The sequence below is a fragment of the Desmodus rotundus genome, chromosome 3 (assembly GCF_022682495.2).
Source record: "Desmodus rotundus isolate HL8 chromosome 3, HLdesRot8A.1, whole genome shotgun sequence".
Lineage (NCBI taxonomy): Eukaryota > Metazoa > Chordata > Mammalia > Chiroptera > Phyllostomidae > Desmodus > Desmodus rotundus.
The window spans coordinates 152,239,279-152,261,390 of NC_071389.1; the positions used below are offsets into that span (position 1 = coordinate 152,239,279).

The 22,112-nt window shown below is 55.9% G+C and overlaps 1 protein-coding gene across 2 annotated transcripts; it reads left to right on the top strand.

The window, feature by feature from the left end:
- Window positions 1–419: 419 nt before the first annotated feature.
- On the top strand, window positions 420–21,261 carry KRT80 (keratin 80). 2 transcript variants are annotated; one of them, XM_053921468.2, is made up of 9 exons: window positions 420–918; window positions 6,317–6,525; window positions 11,044–11,104; window positions 11,374–11,469; window positions 17,026–17,190; window positions 17,688–17,813; window positions 18,450–18,670; window positions 19,142–19,197; window positions 19,288–21,261. In XM_053921468.2, the coding sequence occupies exons 1-9, from the start codon at window positions 619–621 to the stop codon at window positions 19,320–19,322; spliced, it is 1,269 nt and encodes a 422-aa protein (XP_053777443.1). In that variant the 5' UTR covers window positions 420–618; the 3' UTR covers window positions 19,323–21,261. The 2 variants fall into 2 exon arrangements, with proteins under 2 accessions (XP_053777443.1, XP_024431369.2); XM_024575601.4 differs by having other exon boundaries at window positions 600–918; window positions 19,323–21,261.
- Window positions 21,262–22,112: the final 851 nt, after the last annotated feature.

Genomic DNA, 22,112 nt, shown 5'->3' on the forward strand with positions numbered 1-22,112 from the left:
GAGAAGATACGCCAGGGAGACTCTTGGGCAACTGGAAAATATATAATAAAGATGTTGTTTTCCAATGCTAGGCTGGCACGGTGCCTGGGACGGCAACCTTACACTCGGGAAGACTTGCCCTACACTCCGGAGCCCGGGGCCTGCGCTTGCCTCATCTTTTCCAGAAGTATGTGGGCCCAGGTACGTCAGCCTTCAGGTATGCAGTGAGGTCTGCGGTGAGAGGCGAGAGGCGCGCACTCTCTCGCTCTCTCCTCTCCTTCCTCGTTGAATCACCTCTTCCTCTCGCAGCCTTCCCACCCCCACCCAGCCAGCCCAAACTTGCCCCCTCCCTGGAGCCAGGCCTGCTGGGTTGGGGGCCATTGAACCGCCCCTCCGCAAGGCAGATCTCCCGCCGGGAGGAGTGGTGCCGGGGGCGGGGCCAGAGCATCACGTCATCTAACAGGTTGGTCGGGCTGGGAGGCGTCCCGCCCTCCTGCAGCTAATGAGCACTGTACGACAGGTGTTTGCCCCTCAGTCCCCAGCCTGCCCTTCCAGCGACTGGAGCCAGCTGCCGACGCCACCCGCAAAAGTTCCCTCGCTCATCTCTGCACCCGCCGTGCCCCAGGCCCGGGGGCCGCAATGGCCTGCCGCTCCTGCGTCGTTGGCTTCAGCAGCCTTAGCAGCTGTGAGGTGACTCCAGCGGGCGGCCCCCGGCCTGAGACCTCGGAATGGGGCAGCTGCGGAGCCCCCGGGCCGGGCTTCAGCTCTCGCAGCCTCACGGGCTGCTGGTCGGCGGGCACCATCCCCAAGGTGACCGTGAACCCCAGCCTGCTGGTGCCCCTGGATCTCAAGGTGGACCCAGCCATCCAGCAGCAGAAGACCCAGGAAAAGGAGGAGATGAAGGTCCTCAATGATAAGTTTGCCTCCTTGATTGGCAAGGTAAGCAAAAGTGGGAAGGGGGTCTCCGAAAACTGAGGACTGACAGAGGCTCTTCTGTACTTCCGGAGCATCATGCCCCACCCCTGGCCCCAGCCAATGGGGAGCCGGCGTTGCTAACTCTGCAGGCTAGCTCGGAGCAGAGAGCTGTGGAGGGCAGTCCCTCAGCCATCCTGGCGTAGGGGAAGAAACAGACCCCAGGATGGCCTCTGAGGGGTGTCTGGATAATATTGTGCTGTGTGGCCTGGGGTCACCCTCCCCCCTGGCATAGACTAGAGAGGAGCTCTGAGTAGGGCCAAGAGGATGCCCCCTCCTAGAAATGGCTGATGAAGGCATGGTCTGCAGTCCTACTCCGAATCAGATGGACAGCGGAGATGATCTCCCAAGGGTCCCTTGTCCTGTCCGGGCCTCTGGCCCTGTTTAGCTTCCCGGAGTCAGGAGCACCAGCCGAGCCAAGGAGGCATGTGTGCAGGAGGGGGCAGGCAGGGTCTTCCGGAAGAAAGGAGGCTGAGGAGTGGGGTGCATCTGTGGAGTCAAGAGATAGGAATGAAGGAGATGGATGCTGCGAGTCAGAAACAGCCAGCTAGCCGCCTGAGTCCCCAGAATTCTGACTTCCTGGACCCCGATGCCACAGCCGGCATGCTGGTCTGGGCACTCATGTCTGCCTCCACCCCAGGGCAAGGGCTTCAAGAGCTTTGAGGAAGTCCTGTCCACTTCCCAAACATGCTCCTTACTTAACTCCTTCAAGAAACGTCTCCTGACCAGCCCTCAGGTCTGCTCCCTCCTGCCCTGCCCAAGAAAAATAGTCACAGTACTAAGAGCGGCTGTTATTTAATTGCTTATTATGTGTCAGGCACTGTGCTGGTTGCTTCCCTATTTATCTCTGTTTCCTTCAACAATCTTAGGAAAGAAGTCACTTTATGCCCATTTTACCGATGTGGAAAACTCAACCTTCTTTCCCTCCACCCCCAGTGAACCAGAACCCCACCCCTCTGCCCTGACTCAGTTCTTGCCTGCACCTTGCTGTCCCTGCTTCTGTGTTCCTCTGCATGTTCTAGTGTCCCTGGGGGGGGGGGTGCTCCCAGAGAGGGGCAGAGGGAAGAAAGCAACACGTTTTGAGCATCTGATCGTGCCTGGCTCTCTGTGGGAACTTTGCAGGCATGTGTGCAAAGTTTGGCCCCCACAGCAACGCCCCGCAGGCTAGTTCCCGTGCCATGTGTGTGAAGAGACTGCCCACCCAGAGATTAAGTTCCTTGCCCAAGGTCATCTAACCAGCAAGTCTACAGGCTAGATTTGCATTCAGGTCTGTGAGACTCAAAGCCAGTAGTCTCGGAGATGGGAACCATTTCTTTCCCCTATGCATGTGCCCAGGCCAGCATTCTTGTGCGGCACCCACGCCTGGAGTGCCTGGGTGAGGGCTGTGAAGCATCCCCTCCCCCAGCCCTGGCTGGCGGCAGAGCCCTGCACTGCTAGGCCGTTGGCCCTAGGAGAAGAGCCCACTGCCCTGAGGAGGCAGGTCCCTGCAGAACCATCTCCTCTCCAAAACCAGGTTAATCCCTTAAAGGAATGCTTCATGAGCCATGGAATTTGGCTCAGATGGGTGGGTTTTCCCCTGAATACCAGGGCTGATATTACCCAGTGCCTCTGCCGTGGCACAGGGAGGGGGCCTGAGCAGTCAGGGTCCTGTGCCCAGGAGCCAGGGCGATGCCCTCTAAGGTCTTCAGCAGAACTGGAGCCTCCCAACCCTCAAGCGTGGGCCTTGAGACAGGCGATCTTCAGGGTAGAGGCAGGGAGCCTTGGGTGCCAGCCCTTTGGGGGCCCTGATTGCTGGGCCTCTTCCCAAGGAGTCTCAGCTGACTTGCCAACTCTTTGGAGAAGATCTGTTAGTTCAAGTCCCTCTCTCTCCCCTTGTAAAGGCCACGAGGACCCGAGTGGAAGCAGGTAGCAGTTAGGAGGGTGCAATCTGGAGCCGGATTACTGGGTTTGAATCCTGTCTCCACCTCTGACCAGCTGTGCAATCTCAGGCAAATCATTTAAACTCTGTGCCTCAGTGCACATCAGTTTAATGGGCTTGTCATAATCAAATGGGATAAAATCACTTATTGAAAATCACTTATAAAGCATTTATCATGTACCAGGTGTGTTCTGTTTATTAAATTAAAAATACCATAAATGGGCCCATCCCAGGGTGCTCTTGAACCCAGTTAGCCTCTTCTAGGCAGGAGCCTGAGCAAAGGGAGGGAGGGGCCTGCTGGAGAGAGGGGTGGAGGAACTTTGTGGATAGGGGTGCAGCATAGGGCTTGAAAGAGATGTATGGGCCCGGGGTGAGGTACCCTAACCCGTGCAGGGGTGGTGGACCTAGGCAAAGAGGAGGGACAGGCAAGGGCCCTTCAGCGCCACATCCCTTCTGTCCCTCTGAGCACCGAGGAGAAAGAGGATTGGTGGGAAGACTACCAGGAGTTGGCAAGAGGCCCTGTGGAGCAGTGCTGGCTCTTCCACTTGAAGGCTGCGTTTCCTGGGGCAAGCCACTTACCCTCTCCGTAGTCTACTTACCCTCCTGCTCTGAGGGTGGCCCTAAGCTCATGCCAGTGTAAAGACTGGTACAGCAGCAGCCATGGGAGGAGGGGAGATGGGGGGATGAGCAGAAGCTGCAGCAGGAGAGGAGGTGGAGGGAAGCTGGGAGAGGGCAACTCAACATCCAGCAGAGAGGCTGCTGGCTGGGAGGGGATGGAGATGAGACAACAGGAAGGACTGCCAGCAGTCAGCCCAAGTGGGCTCTCCAGAAGGAACCAAAGACAGGGTGATGAAATGCCTGGAGTCAGAGAGATGGGCACAATATCTTCCCCTAGGCCTGTGTGGCCTCCTGAAGTCACTGGACCCATCCCCCTGCCTGTTAGCAGGAAGGCACAAACCGGTCCTTCCCGACAGAGACCTTGAGGGTCCCTGATCAAAGCCAGCCACTGGCTCAAGGCAGGGAATTTGACAAACTCCCTCCCCTGAGGAATAGGATCTGCATGCCCCAGGAACACCAACCTGTACGCTCCCCTGCACGGGTTGGGGACCTGGGCTGCTCAGTTCCCTACAAAAAACACATCTGTCCCCAGCCTGGTCTGGGCCACCCAGTACCATGGAGTTGAGTCACAGTGAGTTCTGTGCTTCTGGGCAGGTAGACCAGGGGTTTGCTCTCTGAGGCCCCTCCTAGAATTGCCAACTTGTGATCTAAGAGGGGGGTGGGGGGGGTCAGCCAGAATGGGGAGGAAGAAGAATAAGAGGTGAGTGCTCAGCAGCCTTGGGAGGATGGTGACAATTAACTTGGCACCTCCCTAGGTCTTTGTCCGAGAGGGAGGAGCCCTTCTTCAGGGAAAGTCTTGGGTGGGGGTTCAGTTCCATTCCCAAACACTGAGACAATAGGTGCGCTCCCCCAAGGGCAGCAGGGGGAAGGGACTGCCCCAGATCCCCTACAGCCAAAATGCCCTCTGGCTGGACTGGCTGGCCAAATGCACTCCATCTCCCAGCAGGCTAATGCTATAGCATAGGGGGTTTGGGTTAGACTTTAGAAAAGACTTCCCAGTGTACAGGGTTTTTTCTGCTGCTTATGGGTGGAGGGAGGAGCCTCACATCTCTCCTATCACCCCACCCTCAGTGTAAACACGGGCTCCTGCTTGTCAAAACGGAGTGAAGGTGGGGCAAACAGATACCTCCCCCCCAAAAAACACACACACAAGTAAGACAGAAACCCTCTTGACTTCCGTTCCTACTGAACCTGTTTGGCTGCAACTATCGCAGACTTCAGGCTTAGATCAGCTTCCAGCTGAACTTACCCGTGCAAATGGGAGGTGAGCAGGGGAATGACAGCCCACAGTGGCCATCATCCATCATTCCTGCTGGTGTCGTCACTGGGGATGTCAAGGGGGACTTCCCAAGGGCGTCAGAGTGTCTCAGGGAAAACTGGGGATGTGGGCAGGGCAGAGAAAGAGAGAAGAGGTCCCATCTGGCCCCCAGACTCAGGAGGAACAGGGAAGCCATGAAAGTCCAGAGTAGGCAGCTGCCATCAAATGCGTCTGTCTGGGAAGCTTGGCCACCAACTGGCCCTGTGACACTGGACAAGTCCCTTGACTGCCCTGGGCCTCCATCTCCTCCTCTGTAAGTGAAGGGTACAGACCACCTGCTCCAAAAGGCTCCTCGCCTTGATTCTGGTCTTTCAAACTGTGATTCTGGGAGCTGGCGCCAGCAGTGGGCAAGAAGAGGCCCACCTACTCACCTGTGGTCATAGGGAGCATCCCTGGGCCAGTTATCACAGCACCCTCGAGACAGCGACAGCCCACCCTGTCCAGAAGCCAGGCCCCAGCCATCCGTCAAGAGGAACCCTAATCGCCTGCCAGTGGCCAGGATGGGAGCGGAGGATGGTGGGAGCCCATGCTGCCGTCTGAGCAGGAGAGTGTGAAGGAGACAGAGCTGGAGAGGAGCAACTGAGCCCAGAGCCCCCAGCCTTTACCCTCAAGGAAAAACTGGCCTAACTAGAAGTGGAAGCCAGCGAAGAAGGGCAGCCAACCAGGGCTCGCAGAGGCCCGGAAGCAGACAGCAGATGTTGCAGGGGTCAAGAGGTTCTAAACCCAAACTCACTGGAGTCCACACCTGGCTCTGCCACCTGCCAATGTTGTGACCTTGGGCAACTTGTTTAACCTCTCCGTGCCTTGGGTCCTCATCTGTAGAGTGCAGCTCATAACAATATCTCACCGGGTTGTTGGAGGGAGTTAATTAGTTAAACACGTTAAGCTTTAGAACAGACCTGACACCCAGAAGGAGCCACACAATCATCGGCTTTTATTTCTATTCCAAAGCACATCCCAGGTTCTCCTCCCAACAGCCCTCAGAGGTGGGCAGGTGATGTCATCCCCAACTTCTAGTTGGGGAAACTGAGTCTTGGCAAGGCTACAGGTCCACAGTTGCTGGGAAGATTAGCATTAAGTACTAACCAGGCCCTACCCTGCTGAGTTTCCAAAGCCAGATGAGATCTGGCTTGCCGAGGGGGGTGGCAGATGGGCCTCTGACACCTCAGGTTCCCTGGGGTCTCCCACCCAAGCCCCAGGAGGGCACCAAGAGCCTGTCACCTTCACACCCTAGTTCCTCCTTCCATTATCTAGCTGGCCCTGCTCCTCCCTGGGAAACCTTTGCTAATTGGCTCCACCCCTCTTCAATTCCCTCCTTATCTCACTATCTTTAGTTTGAACAATCAGTAGTTGGAGAAGCCATTTGAACGAGCTGAGTGACGGCCCTGGATAGGTACGCAGAGCAGATGAGCTGCCACTTCCCAGGGAAGCCCCAGTGGGGGCTCGACAGCTGCCCTGGGACCTCGGGGCCTGAGCCAGGCCCTCTCACCGAAGCCTTCCTGCTCCCCCAGGTGCAGGCCCTGGAACAGCGCAACCAGCTGCTGGAGACCCGCTGGAGCTTCCTGCAGGGCCAGAGCTCGACTGCCTTTGACCTTGGGCACCTCTATGAGAAGTATGAGGGCCGGCTGCAGGAGGAACTGCGCAAAGTGAGCCAAGAGCGGGGACAGCTAGAATCCAACCTGCTGCAGGTGCTGGAGAAAGTCGAGGAGTTTCGAATCAGGTAGAGTGCACCCTATGGGGCTGTGGGCAGGGACTGTGGGTGGGGACCAGCCTGCACTCAAGTACAAGGTCCCAGCATAGTCAAGCCAAAAAAGAGGAAACTTCTTTAAGGAACATTTCTTTATTCCAGATATACTTATTGAAGACCTATTATGTGTCAGGCAATATTCTAAATTTTGAGGGGATACAGCAGTGAGTCCACAGTTCCCCAACCCCCAAATAGTGACTCTTACAAGGAAGTCAGTCTTGTGGGGTCTGACAGCTTGATGGCCCTTGGGCACCACTGAAGCCACTGTCCCCTATCCCCTCATCTTGTGTCCATAAACGCTCTTGCTCTTGCCCACACATCCCACTAGCAACGCTAGAGCAACAGATGGGCTCCTGCTCTGGATACAGTTTGGGATTTCCCTCTTGACTAGGCTGGAAGGGAAGGGAGCAAGTGCAGGCAGAAGCCAGAAGCAGTGGGTTTGGGTAGAATAAAGACGCAATCCTCTGTACGTGGTGTGCGCTGACCTCAGTGGGATCCAGAGAGGAGAGGGAAACAGCCACAGCCTGCAGTATGCTTTTACAACTTTGGAGGGCAAGCTGGCAGGCAGTACAGCCCAGTGGTTAAAGACTCAGTCTTGGGTGTAGACTGAAAGGGATTTACTCCCCGCTCCATCCCACCCTAGCTTTGTGACTGCGGTCAAGTGACCTAGCATGGGAACCTTAGCTCCCTCCTGAGTGCATGGGGAGGATGATGGCTGACACCAACTAGGGCTGGGCGGAGGAGGAAGTCAAGAATTTGGTACAGCTATGAATGGCCGCTCTTGCATCCCCTAGAAGGCCGACGTGCTCCGCACACAGTTCCATCCTTGGCACAGGCTTGCGTAGCTGAACCGGCCAGTCTAGAAAGGCAGACCACACACTTAGGTGGCTCAGAGGAGACCAGACCGTGGCCAGGGCATCACGGACAAGGAGGCTGGGCAGAGCAGAGAGGCTGTGCCCCAACACCCCCTCCTCAGGGCTGGTCTCCAGCCAAGGTGAGGGTACAACAGGTTGTGACTGAACCCTCGTCTCCTCCTCCAGCATTTGGGTCCTGCTCCAAACCCTGCTGAGCTGAGGGGAGGCCTGCTATCTCCAGGGCAGCCCGCCAGGCAGGGCTGGAGGGTGGGTGCTGCCTGTCCAGGAACCTGGGATGGGACTTAGTTTGCCCACTGCCTCTCTGCATGCACTCCTCTGTTCAGGCCACATTCAGAGGGCATGGTCACACAGGACACTCTCCCCACCCTGGGGCCTCAGATTCCTCATCTGTGGATCTGCCTGGAACTTTCTGGCCAACAGGCATGATCTACAGCCCTGGCCCAGGCTGTTTCTCATGGCTGGGCCCCTCTCTGACCTGAGGCCACTCTACCCCAGCCCTGTCCTCCCAGGTCCTAGGGAAACACGTAGGGAATCTGATTGCCCATCTGACCACAACGAGGGCAATGGTGTTAGTGCACCAGAATCTGCTACAATAGCGTCGCACTGATATCTAGCAGGTCTTTGGCCCTCTAAGGGTCAGAGAATGACAGAGTGAGGGGGAGGCCCTGGATCATACTTCTGTGGGGAAGGAAACACAGTCCCAGAGAGGGCAGGGGCTTGTCCTCAGTCATATAGCCATGCGTGCTGAAACCCATCCCTAATCTCTGTCATCCAGGGTGAGAGGCTGCTCCCACGAGCCCAGCCAGATCATATCCATGGAGATACTTTGTAACTGGAAGTTCTGTACAAACACTACTTGTTCTAATCTGGCTCAGCCCCCTCATTTGGCCTGCTGCCTGGTTCCATCTGCCACCCGATTTTACTATTTAGGCTCAGAGCTTCCCTTCCTCCCTCTGGTAGGGAACCCACCTGATTTGGAGGAAGCGCGCGGCTGGAGGGCTTCTGGGTCTGCAGGCCAGAGCCTGAAAAGCTGCAGCCTGGCTATGCAAAGCCTGGGGGCCCCCAGGAGCCAGGAGGCGCCAGGCCAAGCCCTGAGGGGGAGGGGTGTGCCCTGCCTCTCCGAGGAGATGAGATCAGCTTCACTCTTAGAAATAAACAAGTCAAGGAGAGGGGGTGCTGTGGGTGTGATGAGCTGCAAAGGGCTGAGAATGGGTTTGGGAGCTGTCAGCTCTCAGAAGATTGGGAGTGAAATGGGGGATATGGCATCGCCTAAGCATCTGTAAGGTGGAGGCTTCCCAAAGCTTTGATATAGCCAGGACCCCAAGCAGCAGCTAGCCAACCCTTCATTGAGGCCAAGAATGAAGCAGAAGCCCAGCCAGGGGGAACAGCTTGCCCAAGGCCACAGCAAGTGACTCAGGTACACTGCACACAGTTGTGCAAGCTGTTCACTGCGCAAGAGCGTCTGGTTAAGGGGGGGAGCTGGGGCTGGAATCCCGTGGAGTCAAAGAGAAGGGAGGAGGGCAGGCTGCACAGAAGGATGAGAAAGGCAGTAAGGGGTAAGGAGGAGTCTTGCACCTAAGAGGGCCCCGCCCGGACAGCTGTGCCCAGGGTCCTGTCCCCAGACAGGCCAAACTCCGCCACCCAGAAGTGTTGGGGGAAGGGGAGAGGTTTGACCACTGGGCTTGTGTGGGGAGGGCCAGTCAATAAGGAGCTTCTTAGACTTGGGCTCCTCAGACCCCTGTGCCCAGGGCAGGGCATTCCTCAGAGGACCCCAGAATCCAGAGGGAAGCCAGTTCAAAGCAGCCTAGCCCTGAGGTTCGTGAAGGATGTGAAGAAAACCACCCACACCCTCTCTCTCTGCAGTGAGGCCTCCCACGGTTTCGCTCTGACGATGCTGGATGCTGGGGGCCGGGGCGGAGGGGCTGGGCCGTGTGGGAGAGAATGCAGCTTAGGCGATGACAGTAGCAGTAGGTTTAGGGGGTGCCACGCACCAATGTGAGCACTTCGTGTGTGTACTTATTTCATCCTCATGACATCCCCATTCCCATGACTGAGGCACACGTAATAGCTTACCCAAGGTCACACAGCTGGTTAGCAAGGAAGCAGGATGGAGCCCAACCAGCCTGGATCTGAGGCCCATGCTTAACCAGCACACACTCGAGCCTCAGGCCCTTCACTGGGCCTCCATTTCCTCATCTGTGAAATGGGACCAACAGGGCCTGCCTGGATGGGGGCTCTGAAGGTCACAGGAGAGGGTGCAGGTAAAGCCTCCTGGACGTTTTGTTCACTCTGGCAAGTTCTAGACTACAGAACAGTCTCCCTAGCCCAGCCCTCCACCCCGCCATCGTCACCTGCACCCTCAGAGCCCCTGGTAGACTTTTGGAAGCCAAGGCAGTGACGACAGAGAGTGCGCACTCAGCACACTGAGTTTCAGAGACCCGAGCACCCTGCGGGCTGTCGTCCCGAATCTGCTCCCCTGGGCTCCTTGGGAAGGCAGTTGGAAGTGAAGGCCTGAGGGGTGGCAGGTCCGGCCTGCGGGTGTGGGCGATGGTGACGCTGCCCTGCTGTGAGGTCAGGGACTGGGGCAGGCAGGCGGCTGTAATTAGAGCCGCCAGTGATTCAGGTGTTCCCAGGAGAGGAGGGAAGGAGACAGGAAGCCACAGAATCCCTGCACCTGTGAGGCAGGCAAGGCCAAGAGGGGGAGTCGGTGGCTGGTGGACACCCACCTGCAGGACCAAGACAGACGTCTTGGCTAGAGGAAGAGGGTGAGGTCAGGGCCCAGGGGTCCCAGCTCCCCACCCAACAGCGCCCTTGTTCCAAACATGAGGTGGGCCTGAGGAAGAAGGAAGCACATCTGAAAAGAGGGGGACCCACCTCAGTTTAGTACTGGCTGTCCACGTCTGTCATTGCATCAGGAGTGGACACACATGCACGCACACAGGCACACGCCGGTAGGCCGGGGATTCAAGGAAGGAGGCGTGGAGTTACCTGCCCAAAACCACACTGGGGGTCCATCTGACTGTGAAGTCCATACTCTTCCGGTCCTCCCTCTGGAGGGAACTTGAGGGAACGGTGTCCTACTGTCTGGTAGAGGGGAGAAGGGTGGAGCTGCAGGGAGGGTAGAGGAGGGAGAGCCTGAAGGGTAAGCAGGATGCTGGGTGCAGACCTGACCAAAGGCACCGTTTGTTAGAAACAGAGACACTGGGGGGAGGAGACAGAAAACAGATGAGGAAACAAAGTGTCAGGGCAAAAAGGCTGCACAATTAGGAGGGGCTTCCTGGAGGAGGTAGATGTGGAGCGGAGCTGGCAAGGGGACAGATGCCACTGGGAGAGGACTAGCTGATGGTCGGGAAGGAGAATGGGTTTGCCTGTTTCCCCAGAGCCAACACCAGGGTGTCATGGGGCAGGGGGGGACGTGTCATAAAAGGAGAGGGGCTCCATCCACCTAAAGGAAGAATCATTTTTGTCTAATTGTCACAAAGCACCAAATGGGACAGCAGAAGCCCTAAGTCCCAACCAAGGAGGGTTAACCAAACCCCAAGCTCCCACCACATCCAGCTGAGCAGCCTCTCTCTCTGTTTCTTTCTCTGTCTCTCCCACCTGCCTCCCCTCCCAGGTATGAAGACGAGATCTCCAAGCGCACAGACATGGAGTTCACCTTCGTCCAGCTGAAGAAGGTAGCCTGCCCAGCCCGCCCCTGGGGCCCCTTCCTCATGGACCCTCTGCCTGCTTTCCCTCAGGATCCCAAGGCAAAGCCCTCAGAGGCTTGGGTCCCAGGACCACAGAGAGATACCTGTTCCCACCCTGCCCCCCCTCCTAAGCTCTGAGCCAGGTCTTCTCTGGGAATCACCTCTATCTTACCCAGGAAGCAAAGGCCCCCACCTTGCTCCTGTCCTGGGACCCCTTGACTCTCCCTCCCTTCACTCACCACTGCTCCCGCCCCCAGGACCTGGACACAGAGTGTCTTAGACGGACCGAACTGGAGACCAAGTTGAAAAGTCTGCAGAGCTTCGTGGAGCTGATGAAAACCATCTACGAGCAGGTGAGAAGACAGGGCCAGCGTCCTGCCAGGCTGAGAACTGACTGGCCCCTGGCCAAGGGGTGCCTGGAGGGCAGGAGGTCCAGTGGGGTGTGGAGCCTTCACAGGCACTGTTTCCGGCCACAGCTGTGACGATTTCCTAAACAAGGGACATGTTGGATTATAGACAGCTATCTTGCATTGCTGTCAATAATCCGACATGTCCCCTTGTCACTGATTACACGGAGCATGGGCAGGTGGGTTCCCAAAAGGCTTCTCTCTCAGGGGGAACCCATGCCTTGGTTGTGCTGAAGTGCTGAGGGCACGTAGGGAGCCAGGTGTATCTGAGGGTCAGGAGGTGGCCTCAGAGCAGGGGACCAGGGGTCCTTGAACAGCCATTCTTATTGAACTAAACTCTGTATCTGCAGCCTAAATTGCAGATACCCACAGTTCCAGCTCTGATAGTCAGGCACTTCACCCTTCCGTTTGGGGCCAAGGCAGGGAAGACCTACAGTCAGATTCTCTGAATCCCAGATGATACTAGCTTCTGCCAAACAAAAATGACTCAATAAATGCAGACAGAGGAGTCTCCAGACACATTCTCGTTTGTCCCTAAGTCCTTGGCGGATCTCAGAGGGACCACAACCCAGCAGGGCCTAGCACACTGCCAGTGCCGTCAGCAGATGGGCCCTGCTGCTAGCTGCTGCCCGCTGCGCCTCCACTCCACCCTGCCTCTTGGGCATCCTTTGGGACATGTGTTCTCCTCTCTACCCCTCCCGTTTCAAGGGTGAGGAGGTATAGGGGTGATGCTTCCATTCAGCTATGAGTAGGAAGTACCATTGCTAGGGATGACAGGACTCAGCAGCTCACATACTGCAGACTGCGCTGGCCGGTGTGGCTCAGCTGTCTGCAGCATCGTCCCACAGACTGAAAGGTTGTGGGTTAGATTCCCGTCAGGGCACCTATGAGAAGGCAATCGAGTCGACATCTGTCTGTATGTATGTCTCTCTCTCTCTCTGTCTCTCTCTCCCTCTGTCTCTCTCTCCCTCTTCCCCTCCCTCTCAAAGCAATGAAAAAATGTCCTCAGGTGAGGATAAAACAAAATTACATACTACTTTAGGCCCTGGCCACGTAGCCCAGTTACTTAGAGCATCATCCCAATGACACACCAAGGCTAGGGATTCAATCCCCAGTCAGGGCACATACAAGAATCAACCAACGAATGCATCAACAAGTGGAACAACCAATCAATGTTCCTTTCTCTCCCTTCCTCTCCCTCTCTAAAAATCAATTTTAAAATTTCAGTGTAAGTGAGAAAATTATAAATATGCAGGGGGAATACTGCACACTGCTGGTGCCAAGCTATGGCAATGCAGCTGAGGTCAGAGCAGAGATGGAAGTTACCACCACAGTCAGAAAGTCCTGCTAAAATGGCTCTAGGGGCTGCTGACCACATCTTCGGTGGCCTCGTTCTGCGCGGAGGGAGATCGGGTGTCATGGCTGCACTGGGCGGTACTTCCCTCCAGCAGGCTCCATCCCTAGCGGGGCTTCTATGAGCCTCAGACCTATGTGTGGCCATGGGAGGCTGCAGAGCAGAGAGAACACCACAGCCCTTGGGGACAGCAGGAAGGCAGCCCTCTCAGGCAGACTACCCTCCTCAGCCACACTGGGGAGCTGCTCGTCCCTGGCAGAGCCCCCCACAGCCAGGCCAAGCCCTATGTGGCACCACTGATTGGCTTAAGAAGTGGGTTAAGGGTCCCTCTGCCCAAATTCACTGTGGGCGCAGCCCAGGTGGACACCAGCAGGACCAGTGTTTCCGAAGCTGCCCTCCACTCTGCTCACCCACGTCTCAGCGAGCCCAGAGCCCGAACTCTGAGCCAGGAGAGAGGCCCTACAAGTAAGGAGACAGAACCAGAGGAAGGCCAGCATAAGCAGCCACACACCTGAGCACTGCCTTAGCCACGGACTTCTCGGTTCCTGCTCCATTTGGACTCTGCGGCCCTTGGACACCAGTCCTGACTCTACCTGTGTTACCATTTCTGTGACTCTGGGCAAGTTACTTCTCCACTCTGTGCCTCAGCTTCCTCACCTAATAGTTGCAGGCTCCTAGGACTGGGATGAGGACTCAACCTATTCATCCATTTAACAAACGTTTACTACGTGTCTGCTAGCACCAGGCACTGCTCCCACAGCAAGTGAGCAAGACAGCCATGGCCCCTGCTCTTAGGGGTACTGCTTAGCTAAGGTGGCAGGCATTAAGCAACTGAACAAACATCTGAGCAAGATTATTTTGGAGGGTGAAAAGTGCTGGGCTGCAAAGAAACCAGGTGATGCAAGCGTGCTGGTGGGAGGGGAAAGCTTTAGACCCCGAGGTCAGGGGCCGTCTCCAAGGAGGGGCAAGTGAGAGAAGGTCTAACTGGGAAGATCCAGCCCAGTGGAGATCTGAGGGTCTTTGGGCAGGAGAAAGAGCTGTGCGAAGCACCTGAGGCAGAAGTGAGTTCGGTGGTGAAAAGGAAAGAAAGAAGCAGCCATAGCTAGGGCCCGGCTGGCAGGGGCCGTGGAGGGCCTTGGACCCCGAGCCGGGTTTTGGACCTTATTCCAAGTGTGATGGGCAGCCCTGGTGGATGTGGGCAGGGGTGCCGCAGAGCGGGTGAAGGGTTTGCCTTGTGCTCCTATTAAGATGGCTACAGAGAAGGGAATGCTCGGGGCCTGCTCAGGGCCTTAGAGCAGTTACTGTTATGTGCAAGTCGGTGTTAGGACGTGAGGTTTGCATTTCTCTCCACGCACCACCACCGCAGGCTGAGAAGGCAGTGCTGACTCTGTGCTGAAAAGATTCCCCACACCAGCAAGTCTCTAAGCCAGCGCTGACAGAAATATAATGTGAGCCCCATATATCGTATATTTTAAAGTAATTTCCTACATTCTTATATAATTTAATAATACGTATTTTTTCTAGTGGCCACACTTTTTAATGAAACAGGAAAAATTCATTTTAATAACCATTTTATTTAACCCAATATATCTAAAATATGAGTATATACTCACATGAGTACATGTGATCAATATTTTAAAATGAAGGGGCTCTTTTATATTCTTTTTTCTCCTACTAAGTCTTCAAACTCTATGCATATTTTACACTCACAGCCCATCGAAGTCCTGTCCAGCCCCACTTCAGGTTCTCGAGATTGCATATGGCTAGTGGCTGCCACGTCAGACAGGGCGGGCTAAGCAAAGGAGGGAGCCAGCCATGCCACCGCAGGTGGGAAAAAACATGGCAAACGTGAGTGGCCCCAGGAGGACTGGACACTCTGGTTTCAACTCTGGAGCAGACATGAGCTACTCATGTGTAGGCCCACCTCAGCGCCCCAGGAAACAGCCCTCTCCTCTACACACACGCAGGGATAAGGCCTGAAAGCCTTTCCCAGGAGCCAAAGGCCATGTGCTTGGAGCCTCATCTATATGCTGCAGCCTCCTGGGCAATTCCCCTGCTCCTCACTCACCTCCAGGGACACAGGCTGGTGAGAGAAACCTAGGCTGGCAGAGGCTCACATTCTCCTTCAGCTTCCAAGATGCATTCCAGCTCCGGAGTGCACTTGGGGCCTGGCTGCAGCCAGCCAGAACGCCGCCTGCCCCACCCACAAGCTCTGGTTCCAGGGAGATTAGCTGCAAAATCTGAGGACAACCCCCTGCAGCCAGGCACACCTCCTGGGATGCAGACGGCTGCAAAGAGAACCTGCCTTGTGGAAGCTGCTTTGGCGCCAGCTCTCCTGTAGCCTTGGGGAGTCTCCTCCAAGGGTAGGCCGCGCTGCCCCTGGACACTTGCCCCTGGCTCCATCACCTTCACAAGTTACAAAAGTAGCCCTGACTACTGTTTACTGAGGGCCTACTATATCCCCAGCACCCTGCTAATAAGTGCTTTCCAGGCCTAATCTCATTTAATCCTAACAACGCTGTAAAGCAGGAATAATGATTAAGAGGACGCGGTCCTGAGAGCAGCTTGGATTTGAACCCTGGCTCAGTAATTATGTGAACTCGAGCAAGTCCTTTTCTCTCTGCCTGGCTCAGTTTCCTCCTCTACGGAGCAGGGAGAATAATAGCACTTAGCTCACTGGTCTGCTGTAAGGACTCATTGTGTTGCTCTCACCACCCAAAGCCCTTAGAACCATGTCTGGCACACAGTAAGTGTTTGTTAACATTAGCTGGTTTCGGTTCTATAATTATGCCCATTTTACAGATGAAGAAGCAAGGCTCAGAGAGGTTTAAAAAGTTGTCCAGGGTTATCCAGCTTATAAGAAGTGGTAGTACTCAGAGCCCAGGGTCATTCTACATTTTACCAAGCAGCCCTAAGTGACCCCTCAGAGTCACCACCTACACTGACCTGGGGGCCACAAGGAGGGTGGCAGCCTGAGGCTCTGGTTCCCCAGAGATGCTCTAAGCTGTACTTCAGCTTAATTCTTGCCAGCTCGGGGGTGCACCGCCTCCCAGGGACCCACCCCAGGGGGGCACTTCCACACCACACAGGGCAGCACTGTTATGCCCTCGCAGCCCCGGAGCTGGCATGTCTGAGCAGGTCTGCAGATGTTCCAAACCCTCCGTTTCCTGCTTCTGTTTACCAAGCTCCTGCTACCCTGCCTCCTTCCAGAAAGGATCTTTGGCTGCTCCGTCAGCCATTTTGCTGATCCTTTCACCCAGGTGGGAAGCCCTCCTTCAGAGCATTCTGACAGTGGCCTGGGCTTTCCCTGAACCATAAGGACCGCCACCCCCTAGGCCTAGGCTAGCAGTGCCAACAGAGGGCTTTATCTAGAATTCCGCATGCCCAACATGCTGACCGAGGAAGCCCCAGAGCTCCATCTCTGAGACTGTCCACAGCCAAGCAGCTCTGGCCAGGAGATCAATCCTGCGTGGGAAAGGTCAACCTCCGTCGGTAACCAGGGGCCGCACAGATGGGGTGTGAGCCTGCGGGCACCGCTAACCTTATTCTGACACCGGTCTAGCCCTGCCTTGCTTTTGCACAGCAATCTCTGTTCATTTGAAGATCAACCAAAACCCCTTGTCAGGATATCCCCAAGGGTCAGCTGGCCCCTGGGCTCAGGGTCCTGCCAGCTTCAGGGCAGACACAGGGTGCTCCAAGAGGGGCTACAGGCTGCCTGCCGCTGCCCAAGCTTCCTTTTCCTGGAGCCCATCCTTGTCAGCAGCAATGCTAGTGGGCGGGGATTGGGCAGTGAGCAGCCAGGGTAGGGGTGGCCTTCGTCAGCTGGCCACGAGGCTCTACAGGGAGCCTGCAGGGAGTCTGGTCCCTGCAGTCTACCGCTATGGGGGTACAAGCTGCAGGTGAGAGGTAAAGGCAGGCACAGACTCCCGTGGCTCAGCCACAGCCTCTCTGAGCACAAAGGTGTGTGAGGGGGGCGGTGAGCTGCCTCCCCAGAGCCCGGGCGGCAGGGATAGTGGGGGGGCTTTCATGCTTTGATCATCTCTCCTGCAAGATAGAAGAGCCCACCCTCCACTTGCCCTGGGGATGAAGGGACTATGGGGGGCCCCACCCCCACCAGCCCTGAGCCCTCCACATCTGTGCCCGGCTAGGAGCTGAAGGACCTGGCAGCCCAAGTGAAGGACGTGTCGGTGACCGTGGACATGGACAGGCGCTGCCACATCGACCTGAGCGGCATCGTGGAGGAGGTGAAGGCCCAGTACGATGCCATCGCGGCTCGCAGCCTGGAGGAGGCGGAGGAGTACTCCCGGAGGCAGGTTCGTAGCTGAGCACACAGGGTGGGGCGGGGCAGTCAGGACCCGAGGGGCTGCACTAGTGATGGCTGGGGTCACCTTCAAGTGTGTGCAGAGATACTGGAAAGCGGAATGGGGGAGCACGGGGGCGGGAAACCACAGGAGTCAGTTTGTAGGCAGGTATGGAGAATTCGAGAGCTCAGCATGGTTCTGGGCCCCGAGGGGTGATGTAGGCTGGGAAAGCCTCTGGTCTGTATCCTCCAGAAACTCAGGACCGTGCTTCCACCCAGCAATGCTAGGCCAGGTGTGAGCACAGCTTGTGGGGCTCAGTCTGGGGCCGCCAATAGGAGGATGTGGTGGGGTCAGGAGAGCGGTGTCAGAGGGGGAGGCTGGCCTGCAGTAGTGGCTGCAGAGGAAGGGGGCTGGGGATGGGAGAAAAAGGAGCAGCAGGGGGCCAGAAACAGAAGGTGCCGGGAGGGACACAGTGAACAGCCCTGACCACACTCCTCCACGCCCTCCAGCTGGAGGAGCGGGCCGCCTGCTCAGCCCAGTTTGGGAACAGCCTCCAGAGCAGCCGCAGCGAGATTGCTGACCTCAACGTGCGCATCCAGAAGCTCCGGTCCCAGATCCTCTCTGTCAAGAGCCACGTGAGTTCTGGAGGACCCACCTGGGGGGAAGTAAGGAAGAACATAGGAACATACATTGTCTGTCTGTCTGTCTGTCTCTCTCACATACACACACATACATGCTGAGTACATGCAAGAGGGAGTGAACTGACTAAGTGACCTAGGCAGGTCACTTAGCACCTCTGTGCCTCAGTTTCCTCACCTGTTCTCCTAAGATGGCTGCGAGAATCACATGAGCTTGCTCTGTAAACTGGCCAGGGCTCTTGGAATGGTAGAGAGCCCCCACCAGACATACCCAAAGCCCACTGCCTCCTGCCAGCTCTACAGAGAAAAGGGAGTGGAGGCCTAAGCTCCAGTTTCCAGCCAGGGTGAGCTTTCAGAACAAGTGTTGTCCTGTAAGGACAGCTGGGACAGGCTCCTCTGGTGACTTGAGGTACTTTCCTCTTTGGTGGCCTTTGGAAAGTGTCTCCTTAGATCTCTCTGAACTCCCTCTTTCTTCAGTGCAACCCATCAGCACACCCAGGAATGGATTCCTTAGCCCTCTCTGCCCACCCCACCCCCACCCCGCCAAGGGCAGAGGTGGACTCCTGGCCCTGGCCTTCTCTCTTCATCCCATCCCTCCTCACTGACCCCTTCCCTCTGTCCTCCTGGCTGCAGTGCCTGAAACTGGAGGAAAACATCAAGGAGGTTGAGGAGCAGGGTGAGCTGGCCTTCCAGGATGCCAAGGCCAAGCTGGCCCAGCTGGAGGAGGCCCTGCAGCAGGCCAAGAAGGACATGGCAAGGCAGCTCCGAGAGTACCAGGAGCTCATGAACACTAAGCTGGCCCTGGACATTGAGATTGCCACCTACCGCAAGCTGGTGGAGGGAGAGGAGATCAGGTGAGGTGTGGAGACAGCGGGGTGGAGCTGGGGGAGAGGGAGAACTGGAGAACCAGCCCCACACAAAGCCAGCACCACCCCCAGCATGACACTGTGAGCCTGGCAGGCCTGAGCTCATGTCCTGGCTCAGTCACTTACAAACTAGGACCTTGGCCCAGCTCCTTAAATTCTCAGTTTTTCTAGCTGGAAAATGGGCTGATTATAAACATGCCCCACCTGGGGTGGGCAGGATTAATATAATTCCGTATGCAAATTCCTGTCTCAAATAAGTGCTCAGTAAATGTTAGCCATTTATACAGGGGAGAGGAGACAAAGGCCCAGAGAGGACAAGCTGCCTAGCCAGGGTCACACAGCAAGGCAGCTCAGGGCTGGGAATGATAACCAAAAATTGCCCTCTACCTGCCAGTCCCCAGGTCCCCAATCCCAGGGTAACATAAGCCTTCACACCCCACCATTTGCCTCCTTTCCCAGGATGGAATTGCCCTCGGCCGCCATGGTCAGCACTGTGCAATCCAGATCCAGAACTGGTGAGTCTACTTGCCCTTGGTGGGGAGGGAGACAGGGTATGGGGACCATGGCCCTAAAGGCATCATTTTAAGTGGCTCCCAAACCTCTAGCCCCTTCCCTCCCCCAACCCTTATGTTCCCTGTAGCTTCCTCCAAGTCCCGCCTTGCAAGAGCTCCCTCCCGGAAGAAGAAGAGCAGCAGAGGCCCCGTGATCAAAATCACCGAAATGTCAGAGAAGTTCCTCATGCAAGAGTCAGAGGCCTCGGAGTAAGGCAGCTGGACTCCAGGAGCCCCGGGCTACTCCGCTGCAGCAGGAGAGTCCTAAGCTAGACTCAAGAAGGCAGTTTGGAGCCTCCAGATTGGGAAAGGAGGCAAACCTGATTCTGAACTAGAAGAGCGCACAGCAATGAGTGTTTTCTCATGGGTGCCAGGGGTGGGACTGAACTGTCACCAGCTACTCAAAGTTACTCCACTCCATATCAATGTCTCACAGTTTCACCCTTCCAACCTTCTGGCCAGAAGTTTCCTGACTGGATTAACTGGAGGTGGGGTCAGTTTTATCTCCACCTTCTCGCTCCTCTGAGACTCCTCCCCCACAGAGGGCTCTGACCAAGGTCCCTTTGACCCTTTTGCCCAACACTTGCCCTAAACTCACATCTCAAGCCTTGCCTTGCCTTGCCTTGCCTCAGCCTCTGTGCCGAGCTGGTGCCCTTACCCACCCCCGGCCGTGGACCAGGCACTGATGAGGACTGCTTCCCCCCACCTCCAGGACCAGTCTGGAGGTCCTGGTGGGGGCTGGGGGCTGGGTGCCCCTGGTTTTCCTGCACCAGCGGGGCTCCCCAGAGACCTGACAGTATTAGGGAGTAAGAGAAGGAGGCACCCTAGGCACTTTGGACCTGAGCTTGAACCTCTGAGATCAGCCCAAACACACCTGAGCCCCTTCCCTCCTCCTGCGGGGTCCTTAAAGTAGGTCACAGTCAGAAATGGACAGGCTGCCCAAGCAGCTCCCAGCACCTTCTCCGGAAGCTATTCTTGCCGTGATGAGCTCCCTGGAAGAAGGCTGGATGGCAACCTGAGACCAAGCAGGAGAACCAGATCCTCCCTTCCCCTCCCTGCCATCCTGGGGCTCACTACCCTGCCTGGGACTCAGCTCTCTGCACCCCCCTGCCCCGCCCAGGCATTTCTCAGCCTGAAACGTGACTTTGCTGTACCAGGTCCTAACCCCACCCCTGCCATGAAACCCTAGGCTCATTTCCCATGAATCCCTTCCCCCCATCAGGCCAAAAGCCTGGCCCTGCCCTCTCCTGCATTCATCAAGGAGCCCAAGCACACCCTATACCTGTGGGTTAGAGCTCCTCCTTCTCTGCCCCCTCCGCCCACCTCCTTCCATGCCCATTGCCCTGCTTCCAGCGGCGCCATGGTGAAGGCACAGTCCAGGAAGGTCTGGGAGATTCTGAGCCCTCGAAGTCAGGCTGGGGAGCCCCAGTGACAACCAGAGAGAGAGTCTGCATCCAACAGGATTTGGGGCTGGGAGGAGTGCTCCTCTTTTTTCCTCTTGGCTCTCACCTTTGGAGATTTCAGGGGGATCTTGGCAGCTCTAGCCTCCCACTCCACAAGCCACCTCCTCTCTTTCCCTCTCTTCTCCTTACCTCCCCTCCCCTCCTAGCCCCAGGCTTTTGATTCATCTCCTTTTCCAGGAGACCTTGGCTCCTCCCATGGCTCAAGGTCCTCCAGGCCTCTGGGGGGCGCTGAAGGGCTACTAACTCTCAGGCTGGAGGGAACTCAGACATATACTCAACCCTGAAATCCCCAAAGGGTGCTGATTGCTGCTTTTTCTCTGCCTATTTATTGGTTTCCAAGGGAGCAAATCCACAGTGGGGATACAAGATATATAAAATATATTTTTTTCATAACTTATGTGGCTTTTAACTTATTGCTTCCCTTCCTGTTTCTGCGTAATCAGTGCTATATACTATTTGAATAGATAACATATATCCCAGCCACCCTACCCAACTGGCTGACTACCTTGGGGCAAAGCCCCTTTCTCCCTGACAAGGGATGAATAAAGTACTGAGATTTGTTCATGGATAAAACTATGTGTCTATTTTTATCTCTCCTCTTGGGATTGATCAGTCACTGGTCAAACAGGTTGACCACAGGGCTCTGGGAATTCTCCAGTTATGGGGAAAGGGGGCTGGGGACCTAGTTACACCTTCAGACCAGTGCAACTTGGACACGAAAGGTCACCTGCCCCACCATCCTACGAAAGTGTGGACCTACGTTCCCAGTGCCTCCTGACATGTCCAGGCACCACGTGGCCGCCTTAGCAAGCCTATCAACAAGGGATTCCTCCTAGCGGTGGTGGGTTCTTTCTCAAGCACAATAGCGGGGGTTGGCACAGCCCAGAATATATTTTGATAGGTACAGGCCTAATCCTGCCAAATCGAATGCTAGACCAACAAAGAAGGATTGAGGACCTTCTACAAGCCTGGCCCTGTGCTAGTATACCTACAATTGTTCCCCACTCCTCTACTTCAGGGAGCTGACAGTCAGCTTGAGAGAGAAGCTAACTACTCAAGATAGCCATTCTGGGCTTCCTAGACAGGTGAAGAAGGTCAGAGAAGAGAGGGACTTATGCAGGGAAGCTGGGAATCAGAGCAGGCTTCCTGGAGGGAGTGGGGCTTTAAATGAGTGTGAAGAAGCTAGATAGGGTGAAGGAAGAGCAGGTGTCTCAAAAACAGGAATCTTAGGGGCAAAGAAGGGACTTTGAAGCATTGAGACAAACAAATGAGCCTCAGTTTCCTCATCTATAAATTGGAGCACACACCTTCCCTACTTACCTAATAGGGCATTTGAGGATCTGAAAATAGTTACGTTCATTCCTATCAGGAATGACACATCTCTTGCTTCCAGCACTCTGAACTGTAACAGCTCAA